General features: G+C 41.2%; 1 protein-coding gene across 1 annotated transcript in view; it reads right to left on the bottom strand.

Annotated features, from left to right (window-relative positions):
• The window catches only part of LOC132575544 (coiled-coil domain-containing protein 102B-like), a 104942-nt gene that overhangs the window by 54834 nt on the left and 22571 nt on the right, over positions 1 to 27537 (bottom strand). Inside the window, exon 4 of the mRNA XM_060244355.1 lies at positions 18392 to 18595. Coding sequence (XP_060100338.1) covers positions 18392 to 18595 — 204 coding nt within the window. The remainder of the gene's footprint in view (positions 1 to 18391; positions 18596 to 27537) is intronic.

The following is a 27537-nucleotide window of genomic DNA, read 5'->3' as shown; positions in this document are numbered from 1 at the left end:
CCATGAAGAGAAGGAATATATGAATGACCAGTGCTCACGATCTCAGAAGCCCAAGCACAAGGTACTTGGGGTGCAACTCATACGGTGGGTGTCCTTAGAGTGAATACACAAATGTGTATTCATTTCAAACACATATATTTAAACTGTATGTTAGAGTGAAAAGGGGTCAGAAGGGGGCTTGCTGGCTGTGCACTGATGCAAACAACAGGGATTGGCTGAAACTGTAGCAGGAGGTGGGTGTCACATTCTCAGGTGCAGGCAGGCTGGAGTCTAAAGCCAGTCCAAGGTCAAAGTCCAGAAAACCAAGCAGGGGCCAAGTCACCAAAGCAAAATCGCAAATTGGAATCAGAAGTCGGTGTCCAAAAACCAAAGGATCAGGTGCCAAGGAATTCAAGCAGGTCAGGGTCTGGCATCAGGAAGGAGCGTGGATGCAAGCTGGAGAATCAGCTTGTTGCTTCCACAAGAATACCAGGTCCTGGGTGGGAGTTATATGGGAGCCTCAATCAGACTGCATCCTGGGTGGCAGCAACTCTGCTAGAACACAGGGCTGAGAGATCTGAAGCATCGGCGTGCCTCATGTCTTCACGCTGAAAGTTCTTTCCAGAGCCTGCTTCAAACTCTTGAGATGGGAGGGGGAGAGCTTGGAGGAGACTGATTGTCAACAACCGGCACTGGTGCCTGGAATGTGGAGAGAGTGATTAATGGGCCAGCTGCTGGTTGTTAGGCTGAGGAGCTGTTTGGCAACTCTTCCAGATCTGTTAACCCTTCCAGCTCCCCCTCATCAGGGCTCATGACAGTGGTTTTGGAATGCCCAACAAGAGGTGGATCTGGAATACCCTGAAAAAGGTTGGTCTGGAATGCCCAGTAAAAGGTTCTCCATTTCAAACAAAAGGTGAATTGTTCCACAATGGGCACATCCTGAATGGTGGTGGTCCCAACAATATTGGATATTTGAATAATATTGTCTTGGTTCCTGGAGTAATAAAGGAGTAAAGTAGGATGGCAATACATGGCAAACAGAGCCATAGTTTAGACAATAAGATCTTGACAAGATTATATAAAAAAGGGAGTTCCAGGAGCAGAAGAAGGGAAATAGCAGGGGTGTTTCCCCTTTGGAGATAAAGGTAAGACCTTTTTGAGCTAGACTTTCTGATTAAGCCATTTTTACATACTTAATGAATTTGGGTTTGAGAAGTTAATACCTGAGAGGGGGAAAGAAAGCAATCATTGTTATAGATTGCCCTTAAACTCTGGCAGATTTTTTTTTAATTTTTTTTTAATTTTGTGCTTCTCTCTATTGTCTTCTACAAATATCCAGAGCCCCTATGTTGGGATGCCTCATGTCTGCAATATGGTTGACACTTTAGTTCATAGGCACTGGGGAGATGTCCTCTGAGGCTGCCCTGTGTGGTGCAGCGGATAAGAGTGGCATTAGACATTGGTGTGCCATCATTGTCCAAGTTGATGGCCTGGCATGGGGGCTACACAGTACCTGAGGACCAGGAGAGGGGCTACCACAGGAGAGGAGAGGTAGGTCATACTCTGTGGCAATGATCCTTATACCTATGGAAATGCTAGTCTGGACTAAACCTTTGTCTTTCCAGTTTTTACCTGATTCTTATCCTTTGCATCCAGCTAGATAACAATAAGCCATGGGTTGGAGCCTGTTCACAAGTTTGATACACCTTCATGTTTTTGTAATTCCAAGCAAGGAACAAAATTAGATTTATCAAAGCAGTGAATGGCCATTTCACATGACTGGTGGACTATGTACAGCTTGATTGCCATAATCCTGCTTGAACCAAATTGCAGAATAAAATCAGCTGTGTTTTAAGTCTAATCATCAATAGTTTTTTTTTTTTAAGTTCACATCCCAATTCCATGGCAGCTCCTCTACACAACTTACTCAACTACACTATTTTTAAATCTCTGATAAAGTAGTGTCTACTTAAAAAAAAAAAAGACTAAGTTTTTTGCAAGACTTACTAAATGTCCCACCAAAAAATCCATGGCCATGTGCTACTTAATGAAAAAGGCACCACTATATGAGCACATAATCCGGCTGATCCACAGGAATTTCTTTAATATTCATGACAAATACCTTGAGGCAACATTGTATCAGCATGCTTCAGTAAGCTATACTATTAAAATCAGTTATGAACCATTATCTAACAGGAATCAACCACCTGTACTATAAACCAACTTGACTGCACACCCAGCATAGTAATGCCAAGAGAATTGTGCATTCAGCTCCTGCTTTTCCTGTCTATTTCACCAGGTAAAACATGCTCCTACTGCATTTCTTTCACTTATCCCTATACTAAAGTGAACAATACTCAGCGTTAAGGTTCCCATCATAAATACAGTATGACCTCAAGGGGTCTTGGCAATTTATATATAACAAATATAATGCATAGCAGCTTCATATTGCACTTGTTTAGTTATATTTTTATTCTGAACCTATTACCTATAAGCCCTTGAAAAACCATGATATATGCATTAGACCTACTTTTTGTCCTCTTTACTTATTTTCTTGTTTTCCATCCATTTAGCATTTTTATCTCTCTCTCTTTTTTAAAAAAAATCTCTGCTAGCATAAGGGCTATGAATTTAACCTCAGGCATTTTTCTCAGTACTCTTTTCAGAAGGAAAACATATTCAGTTTTAAGACACAAATGTGTAATATTTTCCAATAAAAATGTTAAAGGTAACTGTACATGATATAAATCCTTGACATATCATTTCTGTTCACTTCAATGGATAATTTTTTCATGTAGACAAAATATATCAGGATTGTCTGTATCTTCTTTACTTAGCATAGTTAACTGTGCCTTTCTTTTAAAATTTCACCCAGTTTTCAAAGGATGGTCACAGACAAAGGCAGAAAATGGCCAAGCATTTTTCCACTGTGCTTTAACCCAACATCAGCTGAAAGTCACATCAATATATCTGATTCTCAATGTGGCTAAGTCTGTGGTTACTTAAATCCAAAACTGCAACATGCAAAACAGAATAATGCTAAATAGACCCCACCCCCAATGCCTTCATTCTATACGTCATTAAAAGCACTACCAGATAAAATGGCTTTGCAGTGTTTTCTGAAATCTAGGCATAGTATCCCCTTCAGGTAGCCCATTCAATGGAGTAGAAGCTATGATCTGGTCTATCAGGTGTGCTACCTGAAGTATGGGAATAAACCAGTAGGTGGCATCTCGAAGACCATAGTTGGCACATGGGACATATGGGAAGAGAAGATATTTTACATATGTGTGTATTAAGCCATGAAAATCTTTGAAGGTCATAACCAGACTGAACTCAGAAGCGAACTGTCAGCCAATGTAACTGATTTGAAATTGGCAAGATATGTTCCCATCAGTTAATTTCTAAGCATAATCACGCTACTGCATCTTGAATCAGTTGCAAATTTTGAGATATATTCATGGGCAGTCCAATGTATACCAATGTATTACAATAACCCAACTGCAAAGTTACAAAAGCATGCTTAAAGATAACTTCCAGACAAGAGCTATCAACTTTTGATGGGGAAAGATAATGGAGGAGAGAGATTTTGCTACTTAAAAGTTCTGTGACAGCAAAATATTAATCTGGTCCTGCTTCCTTAATCATATTTGCTGCAACAGTACAGTCACCAACCCCATTTACTTCATGAAAAATGCTCATTCAGCACATTACAAAGCATGCATTTATTCCAGCTTTGAATATTGATACCTGAGTTGAATAAATTATGTGGCTTTGAGCAATGTGTAATGTTTAGAAGAACAATGTGCCATTGAGTCAGTATTGACTCATGGCAGCCTTATCTGCAGAGTGTTTGAGGCAAGACAGAAGCAGATGAGGTTGCCACTGCCTGCCTCCCCAATTATTCTTGATCATCTGCCATCAAATACTGATTGTGACCAACCTGCCTAGCTAAGCTGGGCTATTCAGACTGCTCTAAAACATTTAGCCTGCCCAACGGGGAAAAACCCAACTATACTACTTTGGCATAGGGGTCAAAGTGACCCCATATTACAGCAAAAAGCAATGGAAACCTGATAGCTTTCTCAGTCATGGCATTAGCTACCACGAAAAAAAAATCAGGCCTCAAGAATAACTTCTGTCATAAATGTAGGACAAAGGAGAGTGAAATTTGGAATTCGGGTCAAAAGTACACCTCACTGAAAACATTAAAACCCTACAAAAATGTAAATGGAGTCAAATTGCCTATCATTTTTAAAGCAGAAGACACAGTTGGGAATCTATAAAACTGTTTATTTTAAGAAAGCAATCATTGTAACCTTCCACCCACCCACCCACACACACCAAACATGTAAAGTTGAGAAGGTGCCTCAGAGGATTGGGAAATTTGAAGGTGAACAGTTCAGGGCACAGGTAGCTATGGATCATCCAGAGCAGGGGTTCCCAACTCCTGGGCCGTGGACCGGTACCAGTCCGTGGCCTGTTAGTAACCGGGCTGTGAGTTGTATAATTATTTCATTATATATTACAATGTAGTAGTAATAATAAAACGATGACATTGGATTTATATCCTGCCCTCTATTCTGAATCTCAGAGCAGCTCACAATCTCCTTTATCTCCTTCCCCAACAACAGACACCCTGTGAGGTAGGTGGGAATGAGAGATCTCCCAGAAGCTGCCCTTTCAAGGACAACTCTGCGAGAGCTATGGCTGATCCAAAGCCATTTCAGCAGCTGCAAGTGGAGGAGTGGGGAATCAAATTCAGTTCTCCCAGATAAGAGTCCACGCACTTAACCACCACACCAAAATAAAGTGCACAATTGTATCATCCCAAAACCATCACCCCCCCCCCCCCCAGTCTGTGGAAAAATTGCCTTCCACAAAACCATTCCCTGGTGCCAAAAAGGTTGGAGACCTAGAGTAACTTCCCCCTGTAAAGTTGAGACGATCAAATCAGAAGTTTGGAAAATCTGAAGGACAAAGGATGAATCTGGGGTCAGCTAGAGTACTCCCCTCCAGATATGTAAAGTTGAAAAGATCACTCCAAAGTTTGCAAAACTTAACAGATAAAGGGAAGCAATTAACTCAGAAAACAGGTGGCCAAGGATTGTCTAGAGTTCCAGGCTTAATGGCTCCTTCAAGTCTGGAAAATGTGAGGTTCAGAGGATGCCTCCAGACATGTCCTTGCTTTCTTGCTATGGGGTATGGAATGACCCCATTTTGAAAAGTGCAGTTCAGTTCAATTTGAGCTTTCCCATGAGGCTATGGGCAAGATGGAAGCTTTGGCAGAGCACAAACAAAGGGCTTTTACCTGCTCCTACTATATACTCAACAATTCAGGTTGTAAAGACTACTTTCCCTTGGGGTCATTGCAACCCCCAAGGGGGGTTGGCAGAGCACAAACACAGGGCTTTTACCTGCTCCTACTATATACTCAACAATTCAAGTTGCAAAGACTACTTTCCCTTGGGGTCATCGCAACCCCCAATTCCAAAACTGTTGTAAAGCCTCAAAGCCAAAAAATATATATAGATACAAATTATGAGAGAGAAAAACGTATTCACTGTTTGCTCCACCTTTCTATGAAATGGTGACAATGGTGTTGGCCCATCTATTTATACATGGGCACAGTGCTAAAATCATCCCCCTCCAATATTTTTGGGGTCAACAGAACATCAAATTACGATTATGCATAGTGGTTTCATTTTTAAACCAAGTCGATTGGGGACCATATTGACTCAATTTCCCTTTTGATGAAACTCAACATTTAAAAAGAAAGGCAGTGGGGAGGGGAGAGAGGGACTTCAGGGCACTCCAGTTCATGGAGGAGAAAGCATACAGGAGGTTGGTGCCTGTAGAAAGCTTTAAATGGGTAAACAATTTTTTCCCCATGACTTCGGGGTCAAAAATATCCCCAGGCTCAAAAATATCCTTGGGAGGGTAAGAGATTCTTAAAAGATAGGTTCCTTTACATTAGAAGCCTAAATGAGTAAAGAGTATTTGTGTGTTATATTTTCCTTTTTGACTGTGCACTTTACTGCCAGACTGTGATAAAGATGCACATTTTTTTTTCAAATTTGTATTGAAATACAGTCTGTTATTAAAATTATGTGAATCCCATTTTTTTTTTAAAAAAACCCTTGCTTTTTTCTGTTCAGTAGCTTGCATATTATAAATCTTACATTTGTTAGTAAAGGTCTTGTAAGAATGAAACCCATTACTGAGAATACATCAAAGATCAGAATTATGGGTACGATTTCACTTAAATACATTAAAGTGAACTCTCAAATGAAACTGTAGTTAAAACTTTCATCCTCACAGAATTTTTGTAATGAAAAATTAAAATAATGAGAAATTGTATCTTTCCTAATGAGAATTCATTAGTTGGTACATCACAGGCTAGATTTCAGAGATTTTTTAGGGGCAAATTTATATATAATCAAAGAGTTAGGAGGCATTTCATGTAATGAAGCATGAAATAATGTTGGCTCTCCCAAGATTAATTTTCCCTGCATACACTGCAACCCATTAATGTAAAGAAACAGACGGTGCATAATGACAGAGTCATCTGTAGAAGAGGTTTCAGCTGTCACACAGAAAAATGAAGTGATTTTTTTTTGCTATGCTTGCCATAAATTTGTGAAATCTAACACAAAATGACTGCAGCATTTTTTAAAAATTGAAATACCAGGAATCTTAGGAGACAAAGATTTTACCTATCACAGGAAAAGGAAGCTAACAAATGAACAAGGAAAAATGTATAGGATTTCTTGGTGCTGGAGGGGGGCACAATGGGAGGGCTTCTAGTGTCCTGGCCCCACTGATGGACCTCCTGATGGTGCCTGGGTTTTTTGGCCACTGTGTGACACAGAGTGTTGGACTGGATGGGCCATTGCCCTGATCCAACATGGCTTCTCTTATGTTCTTGATCCTTAAATATCAGTAGGTAATATTATGCAGTTCCTTGATCAAAATTCAGACACACAGAAAAGTCTGGGATGTTTCTGGTTTTAAAATATTTCAGATTGCAGAATGAACATGAATGAGCAGACTTGACCTATATAACCAGTCAGGTTATATGGTTTAAATCTAATGAACACAGACATTTGAAGTTAGGAATGTGTCACCTTGTATTTATTAGCTATACATGTTTTTCACAAAGTAGGCTTATTATCAAAAACAAGAAAGAAGAAGAAGGGATTGGATTTATATCCTGCCCTTCAATCCATGTATCAGAATGGTCAACAATCTCTCTGCTCTTCCCCTCCCCACAACAGACACCGTGTGGTAGGTAAGAGAAATCTTTTGAGAAATGTTCTTGAGAAAGCAGCTCTTTCAGAACTGTGACTGTCCCAAGGTCACTCAGCAGGTGCATGTGAAGGAGTAGGGAATCAAACCAGGTTCTCCCAGCGTTATGTATGTGAAGCCATGTTACAGTTACAGGGTTTGCTAGTTCCTGCTTGACTCATTGGAGCCTTTAGGATTGAGCTTAGGTACACAGTGACAATGGGATGCAGGATCCTAGTCTTTGCTCCCCTGGACCAATTGTTAGCTCTCTGCTGGTTCAAATAATCCAATGGTGTATTAGCATGGGAACTTGAACTGTATACAGTTGACCCAGTTGGCCCAGCTAGCCAGTCTTAGTTGCAGTTTACCATGCTGTAATCACAATAAAGAATGCTGATCACTAAGCTGAACATCTCTTCATGTATCGAACCCAGTATTTAACACCCAGATTAGAATCCACACACTTAACCACTACACCAAACTGACTCTTTTATCACAAGCAGTGAGTGAGTGATGCTCCTAAAGACTTCAGTGTTGTAGGGAAATGAAGCTGCATGTGATCCAGAGATTCCAGAAGAGAGACTGGGGAAGCTTCTAAAGACTACTTTGGTTTGATGCTCTGTCTTAGTCTGCAACAGGGGTTTATGTTGGGAATACGAGGCAGACAAAGCATAAACTAGAGCTTCATTCTGGTTCAAGAAGCTACATCAAGGTCTTCAGCCTTTTAAAGCCTGAAGGCACCCTTGAAATTCTGTAACAGGATCATGGATGCAACCACAAAATGGCTGCCAAAGGAGATGATGCCACAAACCAAATGTTGCATAGTGAGGTTATGCATTACTCTAATAGTAACTGTTCAACAGTTCCTCAAAACTCTGCTTAATAGGATGCTTTTAAACTGAACATATTGTTAAAACATTTCTACACGGACTCAGTTTAGCTTCACTCTATCGGTGAAGATCTTTGGTGTCATATCCTGCTAAAGCCATGTTTTTTTTAAAGTGTGTAGCCAATCAGATCTCCAGCGGCTAATTATAAGTTCTGGTGGGCAAAAAGCCCCACCTGGCCCTGCCAAATTTATAAACAAAAATGGTGGAAGCTAAGAAAGGTGCCAATGGGTGTCATGGCCCATGGGTGTCATGTTGGGGTCTCCTGAGCTACATCAACAGGTAGCACAGACTGAAATGTGCTACATCAGGTAAAACAGATAGTCAGCTGTACAAAAAAGGAACTCAAATGTGATAAAATTATATTGTAATGTGTGGCTTTATGTATCTACATATATATTACAGTTTAAAGGATTTCAAATATTTTAATTGCTTCTAATTTGATATAATTTTAGAGAGAAACCTGCAGAAGATACATACCATTAAGGTTAATAATTCCAGAGGGATAGCCATGTCAGCTGCAGCCAAAAGGAACAGGACTATAGTAGGGTGACAGCATTTTACTGCTGTGCAAATGGCAAGATCTATTTTACCCAGGAAGGGGGTGTAGCTGGTATACTATCACTTGCTTATCCAAGAGGAGTCTAGCAGAACCTCTGAGCAACAGGCCTATTAGTTTAGGGGAAATGCAACCCCATCCAGACACACCTCAATCCAGACACACCTCAATCCAAGGTTCAATACTTTCTCCCACCTCCATTTTGTCAGGATTACAAGTAACAAATCTGCATCTTTCTTTAAATACTAATTGCATATTCTAGTTACCCTATAAATATTAACATTGTGCATCATGTTTATTTGTTGAGCAATTTATCACATATATTTTTCATCACACCAAAGAATTCCTGAAAAAAATCATAAGAAAAATAAACAGACTAAGGGAAGACAAAAATGCGTTTATGAGCCAAATGTGAATTAAGATACACAAAATCTGTTTGGAATGTTGTTGTTTCCTGTAAGAAGGTAGTGGCCTAGGAAATCTGCTGATTCCTAGTTGTTGTTGTTATTCAGTCGCACAGTCGAGTCTGACTCTTTGCAACCCCATAGACAAAGTCATGCCAGGCCCTCCTGTCTTCCACCATCCTAATTGTTCCCCAGTAATAAAGAATGTATGCACAGATTGTTTGATTAAAGAACTTGTTACAACCAATAACCCCTGAGGGCTGATGTTGGGAGCTGACCCCTGGCCTCAACTTGACCCTGTCCTGGCTGCCGGAGCTGAGTACAGCCAGGGACTTGACTCACCCATGCAAGGAAGGTAGGGTGAGGGATGTAGCCCAGAGGCAGATCACTCCAGTACATCTGAAGACAAAGCCAGGAGTCAGGCAGGAGCAGGGAAGTGCAAGTTCAGAAGGCCAGGCCAGACCAGGACTTAGGGAGGACCAAGCTGGGAGGGACTAAAAAGCAGCCTTGCACAGCCTGAGTAAGAGCAGGTCAGGGAGACAGGCAACAAGTGGAATAGATGTAGAATGTTCCCCTTTCCTTCTATAGCTTCCCAGGTGGAGCTGGTAGAAGGGGTCCTGAATATAGGCCAGATAAGAGGGAGGCCAAGGAATCCTATAAAAGAGAAGGCACCACACCCAGCTGAGAAGAAAAGGAAGGACTGAATTGTAGAGGCAGCCAAGATAGATGGAGCCCAAAGGAAACTTGTATTGGGAAGGAAGAGGACTTAGGTGGCATAACCCCTCTCCTTCCTGTTCTGAGGCCTCAGGGTGGCCCGACCTTAAAGAGAATGGCAGAGGGTGGAAAGACCACAGTAAGATGGGAGGAGGTTCACAAGCAAATAACAGCTCTTTTAAATGTTTGGCATTTGCTATCTTGGTAAATTTTGTATCATACAACAGAACATGTTTACCATATTTGCCTTCCAAGTCTTTCCAGATAATTTTTGGTTCATTAACCTCCTGCTGCATTGCTTTTGATTGTCCTCTTCTCACTTGTTCTTATTTTTTTCCTCTTGCCTTTCTTACTCAATACAACTTCCTTTTGCTTCCAGCATACTATTAGTTTGTGGATACTGTAAAATTTAAATTTGACCTACCAGTACTTTAGGTCAATATATTCCAAGAACACATACTAGCACAATCTGATTAAAAACTGAAATGGAATTGTATAGAAAAAATGTAGACTTCACAGGTGAAACTGGATACACTATACATACTTCATTCACATTTGTGAAGTGTATCAATTCTCTTAGTTGAATATAGGGTTGTAAGTTTAAATGACTCTCTACAGTGAATTAAAGAAACACATTGGGGGGGAAAGATAATAAATGACCATTTCTTGTAGTATTTGCTCTGATTTTGGATTGATACTGGTTTATCTATACTTAGAAGCCATTTGTATAATATAGGCAATTATACTTATTATGTCCAAGAAATGTCAAAATGTGACAGATAAACATAGATTTAATGTTTTCAACAGACTATAATAATGATCAGAATGCCCTCAGTGTCTTTCTGAATATCCATGCCCCAGTCACTAGAATATGAATGCCCTTTATAAAGTACAATCTCAGTCTTCCTCAAAGACTTTTAAAATTAAAATATTTTATGTGTATATTTCAGAAGATTTAAATGTAAATGTGATGGGGCCATCCTAAAATGAACCTTTTTTCTGAATTTTTGAAATAGGTATTCTAAAAAGTTCATTCAACCATTAAAAATTATCATTCTATAGTTTCCCATAACTAGCCTAAACATAAACACTCAAGAGAGAAAATATAAAGTACTGGACAATTATTTATACTTGCATTTAATATTCAGATAGATAGCCACGTTGGTTTAAAACAGAATCAATTTTGAGTCAGATGGCACCTTTAAGACCAACACAGTTTTATTCTCTTTGTGTGCTTATGAAACCTTATATCCAGAATAACACTTTGTAGATCTTAAAGGTGCCACTGGACTAAAATCTTGTTTTGCATTTTGTATAACTACTAGTGGATGAATTTGTTACCCATTTGTCCAAATGTTTGAAAATTAAAATTTAATTGTAGTTTATCTATTTGTTTTCTAAGTATATGTCACTTGTGTACCACACTTTAAATTAGTTCTCTTCCACCTCTATCTTTTTAATATCTTAATGGAAAAAAATAAAGAAATATCTGACTCTTCTGAAATGTCTGACAATGGTCCGTGGGAGTAAAAAAGGGTCAATGGGGTGTAATTTCAAACTCAAAACCATCCAGTTAATTTCATTATTTGACACTGTCTCTCTCACCATGTTATAAGCATTTTAAATAAGAAAAATGTTTCCTTTAATGTGTATATTCTCCATTAAAATGCTAATAGTAGAGCAGGGGACTGAGTTGCAGCTGAAAAGTTAAACCCTTTCTCCCTAACCTGCAAGCCCATGAGGCAATTTGGAGCAACAAGAATCTGCAATCTGTGTCTCATGAAGGGAGGTATGCCTCTCACAAGCTTATACCCCCAAAATCTTGTTGGAATCTAGCTGTTCCATCACAGACCAACATGCCCACCCTCTGAAACTTCAGTTTGTATGCTACAGATGGAATAAGATATGTGATCTCAGTCTTGTCATTCTGGACCCTAATAGTGGGAAGATCTTGGTTCAAATCCCTGCTAACTATTAAACTTGCTAGGCAACTCTGAGTCTGTCATTCTTGCTCAACATAACCTATTGTAAAAGTTTTATGCAAGTGTAAAAGGGAGGTGAGGCAATCATGTACACAGTCCTAGTCCCCCATGGAAGAAGGTTTGAGTGAAGAAAAATGTAATAAGTAAGCTGGTTAGTTAGATCATTAGACAGCATATGAACATATGAAGCTGCCTTATACTGAATCAGACCTTTGGTCCATCAAAGTCAGTATTGTCTTCTCAGACTGGCAGCGGCTCTCCAGGGTCTCAAGCTGAGGTTTTTCACACCTATTTGCCTGGACCCTTTTTTGGAGATGCCACGGATTGAACTTGGGACCTTCTGCTTCCCAAGCAGATGCTCTACCACTGAGCCACCGTCCTTCCCTAAAGGAGCAGTTTAACTAAAGACCAATAAATCTTATCCTAGGCATATTATTTCTTCAACCACTTACTTAAACGAAAACTAAAGTTAATTCATATCAAGAATAACAAAATAATACAATCTAGCAAACAATATATGAATTCAGAGATAATCTAAGGAGTGCCATTGATATTCAGGAAGACACCCCTGTACTTATTCCCAAGCCATACACCCCTGGAATGTGATATTGCAATGTAACCCTAGAATATTAATTTGATACAGCAATGCCCATTTGAATTGGAATGGTCTTTCTTGCACATAAGGGAGACAAATCCAGTTCCTTCTTGACCCAAAGCAGGTCTGTAATGTGGTTCTGATTCACAAGCCAGAACAACATGTGGCCAGCTGAAAGGTTGAGAAGCGTCCATCTTTCTGCTCCTGGGAATGAAAATGTTTTGGGCTCAGAGAGGGACAAATGTGGGCACAGCTATAAAAATTCCTCCACTCTTTTGGCAACCTTTAAAGTCCTGTTAAAGAAATAAGAATGACCCAGGAAACCTCCAACACAAATAAATGGCTTGTCTGTTATTCCTCAGGGCAACACAACAGAAACAGGAAGGTTAGAGGCTAAGTACTCATCTTGTTGTGAATGTGTGGTATAACCTGTAATCACAATTTTGACTCTTAACAAAGTTTCTATTTTTCTTTAATTAACTGCTAAGGCCATCAAAGTCAACCAGTTCCCTGACCACCTGATGGATACCCATCCATGTTTGACACTAAGAGAGAAATCTATCATTTTTGCGGAGCTTCAAAGGAACCAGTTTTGGGGAAAACAAGGCCATAAAGTCATTTGGCCAGTGTAATTAAAATTCCTATGTTGGGATATGGATCTATGATACGAATGGTCTCTGATTGGATATTACACATATGACACCCCGATTTTCCATTGTTGTGACACTCTGCCCCCTCATTGGGTAGGTTAATTGAGTGATGTGACGTAATTTACCCTAGAAAACAGGCAACCCTACCTGTCAGGTTAGATGGTTGAAGAAGAAGAAAAAAGGAAGGAAAAAGGGAATCCCTTCATCCTCTCCTTCCTCCACCCCCTTCCTACCCTTACCCTCCCTCTTCTCAAGAGAAATCTCCCTCCAGATGCCTTGCATTTCCTCTGACTGAGTCTACCCTGGAAGATATAGGCATTGTATCACCTTCCCCATCCTACTTATTCAGCTAAACTCTTGTATTCCTCTTGTATGCTTGAAATTGTTTGATTGAGATGGAACTATTTGAAACCCTATGCCTATAATAAAATCCATTATTAACCAAAGGATTTTCAGTGGTCTATCTCCATAGACATAGACATAGATCCTGTACACCTAACCTCTTGTAGGCCTACCATATTGAGCTAAGAAATATTAATATTCCCCAATAAAAAGTTGTTTGAGGTGTAACACCATGTCTGCAAATATCATTTTGAGGTACATTTTTGAACATAGAAATGACTCTTCATTTATATAATATATTTCCTTTCTACTAGGGTTGCCAGGTCCCTCCAAGCAGATGGGGATGGGGTGGGAGGTTGGCACTTACTGAGAGCAGGAAGGAATGCCCAGCATTTCAGTGATGTACCTACATGACCCAGAGGTGACATAGGCTTGTCAGGGACAGGTAGAATTAGCTTCTACCATAGATTTTTTGCCCAAAATCCAGAGTGTTGTCTCCAATGTCCCTGACATGTTTATATCACTTCCAGGTCATGTAGGCACATCAGGTTAATTTTGGTGTTTGTCCGGGGGGCGGGGGGTGGAATTTCTCCTACTGCCAGGCAGCAGAAGACCCCACCCCCATCAGGGATCTGGCATCCGTACTTCCTACCCAAGCATAATTTCAACCTGTCAAAGGAGAATTTAAAGGTAAGTTCATAAAACTTGCATGGGCCATAGAAAGCATCTTGATTCCCATGTTTTATATTTATAGTAGAATATAGTCGTGTTTTCAGTAAAATACAGTAAATCCCTACTTTTACAATACATTTGGATGAAAAATCACACAGTGGCATTTTTTTAAAGTTTCAAGTACAGTGAAGATTAGATTTGATACACATCTTTCATATAATCAAGGCAGCTGTCTGAAAAACTTGGCAGTAGAATTGAAGGGAAATATAATATATATTAGTCACAGAACTGTAGATGGAAAGATGGAAAAGCAATAATGTATTATTCTGTCATAGTAAGAGGGTCAAGATAAAGGCCTTATGAAAAAGTGCCCATATTTGTTGTCAGCATGGACTGAGAGTCTCATGTAACTGAAGTCTCTCTATGGAGAAAAACACAGTTGATCCCAATTCAAATATAATTTTACCTTCCTATCTGCTCCAAAGTCAATATGTTTATGATCAAGAGAACTGTGACCATATGGTTTCCTCAAAGTTTTTCTAAGAAAAATTTGAAGATGCATGTTTGCACTATGTGTGTGTGTGGGGGGGGGGGGCGGGTTGCACAGACATCTTAATAAAGTATTTTGGGTTCATTTGTTCTTTAGTATTTTTATTTATTTTCATTGAAGTTATCCTGGATTTCTTTCCCCCCTTTTTTATTTGCTTCTATGGGTTTCTCTAGAAACACATTTCTGCTGTAATTCCCCACCTCCCTTCCAGCTGGGATGAACTACTCAGGGCTTGAATTCCTCACCAAGGGAGGAATTCTCTGCTAAGTATCCTCAGAGCAGCAACACTAAAGTGTAAGCTAACATCTGAACTTTTCCTCTTTTCCTGAGATTCTCAATTGGATGTGGTTGGGGAAGTAGGTCTTTTTTTAAACAAAAATGGAAACAGTGTGAGAGACTGCTAAATCCACCATGCTCCTTGTCTTTATTCCTTTTCACCCATACATTCCTGCCTGCCAGCTACTGCAAATGAAATACTATTCCCTTCTGTGCAGGTGCACTGCCTATTTCTTGGGCAGCAGAGCATGGGTATGTACATCTATCTTCTCTGTCTATGTATCCCTGTCTGTCAAAAAATGAATTTGTGTCTGTTGTCCCCTGAAGGGTAGACTCCCAATTTCTTGGGCAGCAGAGCATGGGTATGTACATCTATCTTCTCTGTCTATGTATCCCTGTCTGTCAGAAAATGAATTTGTGTCTGTTGTCCCCTGAAGGGTAGACTCCCAACATATCAATGGGAGTGCAAGGAATAGACGCTTCTGTTTTTGTTGTGTCTTGCAATTCGATCCATGAATTCACAACACAGCGCATATGTGCGCGTGCAGAGGTGACCAGTGGGAGACCACAGGTCACCGGATGTAAGGACGTAAATACCCTCCACCTATGAAGATCTGTGGTGGGAAGTTTAACTGGCCAGGATTGGACCTGGCCAGGAAAGAGGGTTGTTCTGGGAGATGTATATAATCGGGGACCCGGCCCCTCCATGTTCCCTTTGTGATGTACTTGCCAATAAAGCATGTTGCCTTCTACAAGTCTCATAACTCAGTACATTACAGCTTTACTATGCACACACATACTTAATGGACACAGCTCTGTCAGCATGTACAAGCAAGCTTTGCCCTTACCTAGCAGGCACACCTTGGGAGCATAAAATTGCACAAGTAAAGAAGTGCATGGTTATGTAGAACCTGAAAGCCCTCTTGAAGTTATTAAAGTGGCACAGTGATTGGTAGAAAAAAGAAACATTTCACACAGAAATGCCAAGCAAGATTATCCTGTTCAGTAATAACATCAATGTATGGTTTATTCTGCTGGTCCATGACCATAACAAATGATTGATTGATTGACTGATTGACTGAATGGTAACAACAGCAACCTCTTCTGGTTGATGACGTTCCAATGAGGCACGCGCTTGCTGACTCTGAGTCATTCTCTCCTACTGCAATGCTTCCCCCACCCACTGCCTAGGAAACTGAAAGCAGACAGAAAGTGTGAGAATAATGGTGAGCTGACTGAATTTAGGAAACTGTTACTGTGATTTCTATCGAATATATTCAGGGTTTGTTTTTTTTAGCAGGAGCTCCTTTGCATACTAGGCCACACACCCCTGATGTAGCCAATCCTCCAAGAGTTTATAGGACTCTCAGTACAGGGCCTACTGTAAATGTCAGGAGGATTGGCTACATCAGGGTTGTGTGGTCTAATATACAAAGGAGTTCTTGCTACAAAAAAAAACCCCTGACAAAACAAATGAGATTTAGATAAGTTTTAAATTATCATCTGACTTCATATCCCTATAGGGTTGCCAAGTCCAATTTAAGAAATATCTGGGGACTTTGGGGGTTGAGCCAGGAGACATTGGGGTGGAGCCAGCAGCAAGGGCGTGATAAGCATATTTGAACTCCAAAGGAAGTTCTTGCCATCATATTTAAAGGAACTGCACACCTTTTAAATGCCTTCCCTCCTTTGGAAATAATGAAAGATAGGGGCACCTTCTTTTGGGGTCGTAGAATTGGACCCCCTGGTCCAATCATTTTGAAACTTGGGAGGTATTTTGGGAAGAGGGACTGGATGCTATGATACAAATTTGGTGCCTCAATCTCAAAAAACAGCCCCCCAAAGCCCTGATACCCACAGATCAATTATCCATTATTCTATGGGAATTGATCTTCATAGGGAATAATGGAGTGGCAAGCAGACATTCCCCCCCCCCTTTTCTTAGAACAGCAGCCTTAATTCAGCATGCCTACTTCAAAGAGCGCTCCCAAATCAGCGTGCACAAGGTTGGGGCAGCTCTCTTCAGCAGGAAACAGAGGCACTGCGATCTTTCTTGCGCCTAGTAGGGAGTAAGCTCAGCTGAAACACTGGGATTTGCTTCCAAGTAAATGTGCAAAAAGAAGAAGATTATGAAGAAGTGGGATGACGGAAGCCTGTGGAATGCAAAACGGCTGCAAATTGATCCCAGCAGGTTCTCTGTGTAAACGCTGGGATTGGGAAGGGAAAGAGAGGAGCCAGAAAGCGCGGGGGCGGGCAATCCTACAAGGGCTAGGCAGTATGCAGTTAACTTACCACTCCCCCCCTGCCCCACTCCAGGAGGCCCTCCTACCTTTGTGTGCGTGACTGCAACCAAAGTTCCCTTCAGAAGATCAGATGAAGGGGGCTTTGAATCTTGAAAACTGTTTATAACCCTAAAAATCTTGGTGGTCTCTTAAGGTGTTCCTGGACTCAGCTTGGCTCTTCTCGTGCAGAGGAACTGAGCTCTCCACCTTAAGTAACTGCTCACAACGGAATCACTCCCAGACACCATACCCCCCACCCTGCTTCAAGATTTTTGGAAAGCGGGGGAGAAGGGGGCTAATTCTGGGGTCCCCCATCAGGGCAGGAGGTTTGGGAAGCCTATATCCCAAGCATGCTCAGGTTACTCTAGTGTTCATCACTGCTGCCTATGAAAAATATTATTAAAGTCACTTTGGCAAGGATGGAACATTGGAAGGTCACACCTATAAATTAACTAAATCTAGCAGCTCTATTGTTTTAGATATTTATCTGAGAGACATGTCTAGATCTTTTGGAGTGCTGCTGCTGTTTTGGCTGCTCCTGCTCTGATTTACCTCTGCTTGGAGTAACTCCTGTCTGAAAAGATCTTCTTATTTTGTGCCTGCCTGATGCATATCTGATTTTTCTAATTTGTTACGAAATATTTCAAGTTTTTCTGATGTTGAGGGGTAGGAAGCCTTCCTTCCTTTATGGTTCTTTTGAAATCTATAAACCAAGGAGGTATGTTACCAGCCCCTGCTAGCATATTTTACAAATGTTATTGCAAGGATACACAGATCCATAGGTGTGGCTAGTGGTGCAAATGAGTATAGCTCAAAACTGCACATATTCATGTTTATTTTGAAATGTATTAATCAGGATCTGACCAAGACAGTGCCCTTCTGTAATCTGGAAAAATAATGTTCCATATTCAAACACAAATTTGCTGCATTTTGGAAACAAACTTGTTGATTCTTCTGAGCTGAGAACCATTCTGATGCCTCAATTTCTGATTTCAGTTAATGAAAAGCAATAGCTGGGAGGGGCTGACACAATGAGAGACAAGAATTCATTCATTCCATTAGCGTACTCTAAAATCATATTAAAACACAAATATAACTGTATAACCAATTATTTAGACCAAAAAGAACATAGCACTTGGAATTAATACAAAACTGTGATAAATTTAAACCATTTTTGTGAAATAGGTATGTTATGCTAGAAAAGAATCATACCTTATTTTTCTCCAGGAGTTCAGTTTGTGACACCTGGAGATCACTACACAAATTAATTGCAGACAGTTTTCTGTCAAGGAGATCTTGAAGATCTTTCACATGGGTCTTCAGTCTTTGGTTCTCCCTATCCAAATCTTGATTTTCTGCTTCAAGCATTTTTCTTCTTCCCCACTCTGATGCATTTTCAGAATGAAGTCTCATTATCTGAAAAATGTGGAAAGAATTAAATGTATTTATTTGTTTACAAAATTAATACCCCACCTTTCTGCTTTTATCAGGATGTCGTGGCTAACAGATGAAAAACACACATAATAAAAACACATCTTAAAAACCAATAAAACAAAACAATTTATATATTCATTCTATCAATTACATCTAAGCTAATACGCATACAATTCAATACACGTGCATAAAACTATCAAGAACAGGGCAGGAAGGAAGGATACTGAGGGAATGGCTAAAGAAACAAAAAGTCTTCACCATTGGCAGAAGATGGCAGCAGAAGGAGACAGATGAGTTTCTCTGGGGGAGAGTGTTCCTGTGTTTTGGTGCCATAACTGAGGAGGTGGGGTCACCAGAAGCAGGGCCTTTGGAGATGACTCTAGCAAATGAGTAGGTTCCAAATGGAATGGAGTGCTTTTTTCAGACAAGCTGGTCCCAGTACAGGTCAACACCAGCACTTGAATTGTGCCTGGAAATAGAGTGTGAGCCAGTGCAGATGATCCAATACTGGAGTGATATGGTCTCTATGATCCACTCGAGGTATGAGCATGAACTGGCTCATGAAGAAATGCTCATAACAAATTTTGGCTGGTTTGTAGACACTAGGCTGGGAGGGATGTACTTGAGGTGGGAGCAGAAACAGGGAGTTTGGAATGTGGAAGGAGAGGATGTAGGGTTGCCAAGTCCAATTCAAGAAGTATCTAGAGACTTTGGGGGTGGAGCAAGGAGACATTGGGGGCAGAGCCAGGAGCAAGGTTGTGACAAGCATAATTGAACTTCAAGGGAGTTCTGGCCATCACATTTAAAGGGACTGCACATCTTTTAAATCCCTTCCCTCCATAGGAAATAATGAAGTATAGGGGCACCTTCTTTTGGGGCTCATAGAATTGGACCCCCTGGTCCAATCTTTTTGAAACTTGGGGGGTATTTTGGGGAGAGATACTGGATGCTATGCTCCAAATCTGGTGCCTCTACCTCAAAAAACAGCCCCCCCCAGGGCCCAAGATACCCGCAGATCAATTCTCCATTATTTCCTATGAAAATAAGTCTCCATAGGGAATAATAGAGTTCCCTCCCCTCCCCCTGCTTTCTCTCTCTCACTCACACACACGTTTAACTGTCTCTGATGCAAGTGGGCAGCCGTGTTGGTCTGAAGCAGTAGAACAAAGCAGGAGTCTCTGGTGCCTCCACAACCAGGTCTGGAAAGTACAGGGGCTACGCTGCTCTTTTACACACACACTCACTTGTCCAAAATGAAAGCAAAACAAACAGAGGGGCTGACTCAGAAATCTGCTGTTGCTAACCCTTCCCCATGAAGTACTTCCTGCTCCAATTTAAAGGCACACACACATTTTAAAACTGGACCTGTTTGCAGGTCCTGCCCCAGATCTAGAGGTACATGGTGGGTGTGGGAGAGAGGCTTCGCCCGCCAGCCAGCTGGCTGGGGGCAGAGGGAAGTTTGTAAAACTGGGGAATCCCCCGCTGGGACCTGGGGATTGGGAAGCCTAAGAGGATGCTTTCCCCCACCCTCTGAATCACTGCTGTCAGAGTCTTGCTTTCCAGAGAGTGTTAATAACTGTTTTGCTTCTGTGGAAAGTCGCAGGGCCAGGAATAGATCAGGGGAAGAAGGCTCTGAGACCCTGGTGATGCCTTGCTAGGGCTGGGATGGGTTTAATACCTAGGGGCAGGGGCCTGTGGTACTAACAGGGTAGAGGACTTCTTCGTCCCACAATGAGCACCCTTCACACCCACTTTCACTCTCGCTGTACAATGAGGTGTTCACACTCAGGAGGGATGGGAAGATATAAATGCAGGAGACATATTTTGGGGGTCCATAATTGGGACCCCAGAAATGTAACCCACCCCCAATTTGGAGAGATTGTAGAGGAGCCAGTCCTAACATCCAATATAGAAGCAACCTTAGAAACACTACTATTACATAGGAACATACTTGTGATAGTCCGCGTGCATTATTACACTGTATGAACATACTTCAACACTTCAACCCATAAACACTTGGTTGGTCAAGAAACTGTACTGTCTTTCTTTTTTTATGCAAGACAGTTTTTACCACTAATCACATGAAATGGAACACTCTAATTTCCATTGGTCTGGTGGGGTTAGGGTGCCTGCCAACCTGTCATAGGGTAACTTTGGGGAGCCTTGTCAGAAGTCTTGTCATGTCCAGAGCTCTGTTTTTTTGCAGAAAAGCCCAGCACAAACTCATTTGCATATTAGGCCATACCACTGACATCACCTTCATTTCATATAGGGCTTTTTTAATAGAAAAAGCCTAGCACAAACTCATTTGCATATTAGGCCACACCCCTTACACTAAGTCAGCCAGAACTGTGTTCCTGTGTGTTCCTGCTAGAAAAAAATAAAAAAAAACCCCTGGTCATGTCTATCTTTTTTTCCTTCCAAACCTCCCTTTGGAGTATTGTGGGTGACCCAGCCAGCCCAACAGGAGTTTATTTTCCTCTGCACAGTAGAAAAATCGTTGTGGGCTGTTTCAGCCCTTGGGGGAGAGAGGCTGTGAGAATTGTGAGCACACTCCCTTTCTTGTTTGATGGGATTGGAGTGCCTGCCAAACTGTTGGGAGCCCCTGTCAGAAATCTTGTTATGTCTGCCGTTCTGTTGTTGCATCACTAATCACTTTAGAGGAAATACTCTGATTTCCACTGGACTGATGGGGTTGTGGTGCCCACCAAGCTGCAATGGAATAACTTTGGTGAGCCCCTGTTAGAAGTCTGTTGTCATGTTTGCCTTTCTGTCCACCTTTGGAGACTTCAGAGTGTCTGGGCATAGGGGGATACTTGCCTTGCTTCCACTGTCTGGCTGGGGCGGGCTGTCATGGGCTGGGGCCAGGCCAGGCGAAGTCCAGGGGCAGTCCAAGGTCTGTAGCTGAGTAGCAAGGAGGGTTCAAAGCACCAAAACCAAATCACAGTCCAGGTATCGTAGGTCAGAGGTTCAGAAGCCGAAGTCAGGGGGTCCAGAAGCCGAAGTGGATGCTAGAACATCAGGTAAGTGACTAGTTGCTTCCACAAAGCCTTCTCTCAAAGCCCACAGCTATATAGCCCTCTGCTGTCTGTTGCCCATTTGGGCTAATTGCTGACTCAGAGGGCAGCCAGGATCCTGCTGAGACTCAAGCACCCTCACTCCTAGAAGGGCCAGAATCCTTTCAAAACTCAGGGCTCAGGGAGCGTCTTGCTCATGAGCGTGCTGCCCTCCTCCGATCCCTGAGGTCCTGATGAAGGCGGTCACGCACATGAGCCACCCGAGAGGGCGAGGCAGGGGGGCTTGGATCTTCTCCAGCAGGGGGCAGGGGCACTGGTGCAGGTGGCAGGGGCACAGTTTCTTCAGCAGGCTCGGCTTCTTCTGCAGGGCCCCCAGCACCCATGACACGGGGGGTGTCTTCCCAGGTGAAGTTTCCCTGAGAGTTTGATCTCACTGGCTTGTTTCTGAGTCATTCCATAGAATCCTGTAACTTAGGGGTAGAATTCTAGTAGGCGCTTCTTTGCATATTAGGCCACACACCCCTGATGTAGCCAATCCTTCAAGACCTTACAAGACTCTTTTTTGTAAGCTCCTGGAGGATTGGCTACATCAGGGGTGTGTGGCCTAATATGCAAAGGATCTCCTGCTAGAATTCTACCCTTGCTGTAACTGCAGCTGTCTTTTCCAGAGAGACCACTGGGGAGACCTCTTTTATGTGTCCATAACTGGGGCTCCAGAAATGTAATCTATGTCCAATTTGGAGAGATTGTAGAGAAGTAAGTCTCAGGGTAAGGTTTCCTGTATGTTTGGTGAGTTTAGCTTGCAGAGGGTCATTCCTTTAAACTTTTGAACCTGTGCCTGGCATTTTCCCCTGTTGGGTTTGCAGTGGCACTAGTTCTGCTGGGCACATTGCATTGGTTCTTCTGGGCTTGCAAAAATGCCCCCCCCCCAATTCAGTTTTTACTGCAGAGCTTCTTGGGGATTTTGATTCTGTTCTGCTGGGCTTCTACTGCCCTCATGTTTTTGCTGGTTTTTTGCCTCCTGGAAAAATGGAGGATGGGTCACTTTCTTTGGGTGGATGTAACTAAGACCCATAAATCCAGTCTTCACCAAACTTGGAGAGCCAGTAGAGGAGAGTCAGCCAAAGATTCCCTGCAAGTTTGGTGTCTCTAGAATACTGGGGGGGATTCTACTGTGTCATCAATCTCACAAACCAAATGGATTCATTTAGCATTAAAATGTTCGCGATGGTCAATGGTTCGCAAACTATGCATTCCACAAACCATTAACTAAATTAACTAAATTATATTTTCCCAGTTCATGCCCATCCTTAATCCACTCCACTCAACATCCTAGCTGCAACATTCTGTATCAATCAAAGTTCCCAAACACTTTTCAAGGGCACTTTTCCATGTAGCATGTAGAGAGAATTACAGTAATCTACTTTAGATGTAACCAGCACATGCACCACAGTCATGAGCATGCCCACTCACCAACAGAAAAAAAGACAAAGATTTGGTTCCAAAGCTACTCTTCTATCACCATAATGGTAGAAAAGAGCCCTTCCATTGGGGCTCTGGGCTGATTTTTGTCAAATCCCTTCTCTGCATTCATGATTACCAGATTGCCAGGGGCAGAATTTAGAGGTACTCAGTCCCCTTAGGTCACAACACTTTTGTTCCCACTCAAGAAGAACAGAGCTAGTTTAAACAAACCTGAGGATTTCCCCTGTAATATTAGAAGCCACAGGCAAATAAATCTTAAATTGTATAACAAGATATAAAGCCACAATTTATAGAAGTGTTCTCAGCTCTGGGCATTTAGACTGCATGTCTTGTCTCAGAAAAAGATGGATACTTTACCTTCCCCATATTGCTTCCATACATTAGAAGACAGTTGTAGATTTTTATATCTTCTGTAAGAAATGTGAGTACTTCTGTCCAATTTTAGTGGTTTTAAAACCAACTTTGCATCTCCTATTCCATGGCTCCTGTATGGAATAATAGAAAAACTTCCCAGGATGTACTGAAAGCTTTTGGGGCCATTTTATAATTTATGCTTATTATTTTGCAAAGGCAAGAACTGAAGAATTGAATCAAAACTCAAGTAAATAGTTTCTTGGATTAGCAATAATTAGTCCTGTGGTAAGAGTGGACTTCAGAAATCTAAATTAGAACATGCCACTTCTTTAATCTTTCAACTTGGAATGCTTCAGAACATTAATCAGCGCACAACTGACAAGAACAAATATTTGTAAAAAAAGCAAATAAATAAGTTACAATGAATGAGGGTCTCTGGGCAGTAAATGCATCTATGCATATGGGAGGATATGTCAAGGTTACAATAAATTATTCTCTAGAATTCGGGGGAAAGTCAAGGTTCCAATGAACTGGTTTTTATAACTAAAGTCAGATAGCAGGCACTTATCAAATGCTCCGAATTGATTGGAAAGGAGAGAAAAAAAGCATGTTGCATTCAAGAAATGGGGAAAGGGAGTGAGGCATTAATAGGAAAAGCACTGATGTAAATATTATTACTTTTAAACAGAATTTATAATAAAATACGTGGTCTAACAACTGTATGCTTATATCATGATACTCACGTTTTATATCATCTCTATATATCTTTATATCTATATCTGTATCTATCTATATCCGGGGCTTTTTGTGAACAGGAATGCAGTTCTGGCTAGCTTGGCATCAAGGGGTGTGGCCTAAAATGCAAATGAGCTGCTGGGATTTTGCTACATAAAAGCCCTGTCTATATCTATCTCCCCACAGATCTCTCTCTCTCTCTTTATCTGCATCATCATGTCTTGCCAAGAGACTCTTCTACATATTTTTCAAAGGTAAGAGATACCCTATGCTGGATCAAATTCAGAGATAGAGCCATTGTTCTGTTAACAAATAGCAAAGAAGCCAGTAATCAGCAGGAGAGTCTAGTTGTGAGTTATCCTTCAGGAGATTTAAGAGGAAGACTCTTAAATTCTTAGGAATGCAGGTTGTGAGGAAGAACATTTCCCCCTGTTTCTCGTAATGAATTAACATAACTGGGTGCAATCCCATTAAAAGTATCTGTATCAACAAAAGAGATGGCTGTTGTGATTTCCCACTCTCACAGAAGCCCTCTAGCACCCCTCTCATATTGGTCCGTGGCATCTCTAAAGAACAGCGGGGGGTGGGGGTGGGATTTCAGTCTGCAGTAGGAGAGCAGAGTCATGCTTGTGAGCATGGAAGTCCTTCCAAGGTCCATGCATGGAAGGCCATCCAAATATTATACAGAATGCAACCTATTAGGATGTGATCACAAACACTGTAATGCACTTTCAATTCACTTTTAATGTATTTTCCAACTGGATTTTTATTGTGCGAACTGGCAAAATCAAGTTGGAAAATGCATTGAAAATGTATTGAAAGTGCATTATTTAGTGTTTGTGATCACAGCCTTAGTTATTTAATTTATTATAAAAAACAGTTAGCAGATGATGTAGTTTTAAATTAAATTTATAATTAAGCAGAGGTGAGTTGTTAAAGGTGGGGGGGGGAGGCAGGTTGCAAGTTACCCATCTAAAAGAGACCAAGAAAGAGTTGAGAAGGAGGCGCAGTTTTGAGAAGGAACTTCAGAATATAAGAGAAGGCATGTTGCATCAGGCCAGTGGCCCACCCTGTCCAACACTCAGTGTCATACAATGGCAAAAAACATATTTGGACACTATGATAATCAGAAAGGAGCCATATCCAGGCAAGTCAGTTCATATCTGAGAGTTGCAAAAACAACTGATGTTAGTGAACAGGGCTTGAAGATTTTTATTAATTGCTATCGAAATGCACAGCCTTGGAAACTGGCAGTCTTTCTGCCTACCTCTGATGCAAGTTCTGACAAATCCCTTAGCTGTGAATGTGGAGCTGAGAGGACATCTGAAACCCACTGTCATGTTCACTTATAAACTGAGAGGGCTTCTCCTAACTCAAACTTGTCAGATTCACAACTGCTGTTTGCAAGATATCCTCACAAAGATATGCTCTAGGCAGGATGCTCACGTTAATTAATGCCCTCTTCTCACTTTTTCGTTAGACATTACTTAAACTGAACACTTTTCCAAAGCTTGAGGATCGTATATAAAGGCTTTCAAGAGCAGCAGTGAAACTGGAAAGTCCTCTCCAATCTTCCTGCTCTATATCAAGTGAAAAATCCCTTTCATTCTGCAGGCTAAGCTTTGATAATTAAATGCCTACAGTAGAGGGCCTTCTCAGGACTAGTTACAGCAAAGCAAAGAACCAGTCAGTTTCAGTCCTGATTTTGTCAGCCTTTTTATAACAAATATTCACATTTATTCAAGGTAATTCACATCCAACCGTACCTAATATAAGAACATGTGCAAGAATTTATGTATGTCGCCACTGATACATTTTAAATTTGATAGAATCAAGATCAAGCTACATATTATACACAAAATCATAATTCTTTTTCTCAGTAACCTTTCTAACAACCAGAAGCATTCACTGAAGAAGCATCCATATATAAAGAGAGGGGAAATTGTGGGGAGTATATAACATATTTTTCTTCTGTCTTTCCCCCCACCCAAATGACCACCCCAAAGTTTCTTTTACTTCTGCTGGATGCTGCTTATTTTCAGCAAGAAAACAACATAAAGTAAAATAATTGACTAGTCCCCTTTCTGTCTGATCAATTTCCTCTGTTCACACAGTTATAGCTAGGGTTGTCAGGTCCAACTTTGGAAATAACTGGGGATTTGGGGGGTGGAGCCAGGAGACTTTCCCAGTCCCTTAAAATAAATAAATAAAACACACAGCAATGCAGTTTTCCTGAATACAGTCTTCATTTCCTCATCCTCTTTTTTTTATCTTCAAAGGGTTCCCCAGTAGCTGCATGTCCATTAAATGAAAATGAAATTTGTCATACCCCCATGAGTCCCTTGCTAGGTTTTAGTGGCATTTTCAAGCATGGCTTTAATTAAGGGACACACACACTCATAAAGCAGCCAGAATAAACACAAACAGTTTGCAAACCCACACTTTTGTGATCTCACGGGGGACATTTATTCCCACAAGTTGCTGAATGTAACAGTCTGCTGCATTTTAACCAACTTCTTCAAACTAACTCAGGAAAATGAAAGTAAGGAACAAAGCAGTCTAGGGGGTGGAATTTCCATCCATCCTGCAATCAGGTTCTAGTTTACTTTTTATTATTGATTTTACTATGCAAACAGCTTCTGAAATAAATGAAAAACAGAGGAACTGTGCTCTCCTCCTTTCTCACAGCTTCACACACCCACTGGGAAGAGCAGCTTTTCTCCTACTAAGATTCCAAAACACATTCCAAAACACATTTTGCAAGCCTCATCTAGACCTGCAGAGATTTAAAGGTACATCATGGCTGTTGGGATGGCCAGCTGACTGGTGGTGCGGAGGAGCCTAGGGACTGGCAAGCCTAGTTATTGGGTTTATATGTTACTGTTTTGCCATCATGTAGTTTAACTATCTATGGGTTTTAGATTTTAATATAAATTATATGGAATTGTTTTTATATGTTTTGCTGTTGCATTGTGTCCCTCACTGAGCCCACTTGCAGGGGAGGGCATGATAAAAATTGTATTTAGATAAATAAATAAATCTAAGTTACACATACCAGCTGCTGTATGTTTAAAAAAAATTGAGAAAATGAACACAGGACTGCATAAAGAGGATTTGCATACTCTTCCTCAAAGCCAGAACTACAGTATATGTACAAAGGAATCTAATGGGTTGGATCCTATAGGATAACCTGCACATGTAAGGAGATGGGGAGAGTGAGCCATTTTCACCAGTTCCCCTCTCCTATGGCACCTTTCCACCTTCTCCAGCATGCTAGTCTGGGTAAGAGGGGAATTCTCCATTCTGTAGAGAGGCGGCATTTTGGGCTGCAGC

Source organism: Heteronotia binoei, chromosome 7 (genome assembly GCF_032191835.1).
Source record: "Heteronotia binoei isolate CCM8104 ecotype False Entrance Well chromosome 7, APGP_CSIRO_Hbin_v1, whole genome shotgun sequence".
NCBI lineage: Eukaryota > Metazoa > Chordata > Lepidosauria > Squamata > Gekkonidae > Heteronotia > Heteronotia binoei.
This window is presented reverse-complemented; position numbering and strand designations above follow the sequence as displayed.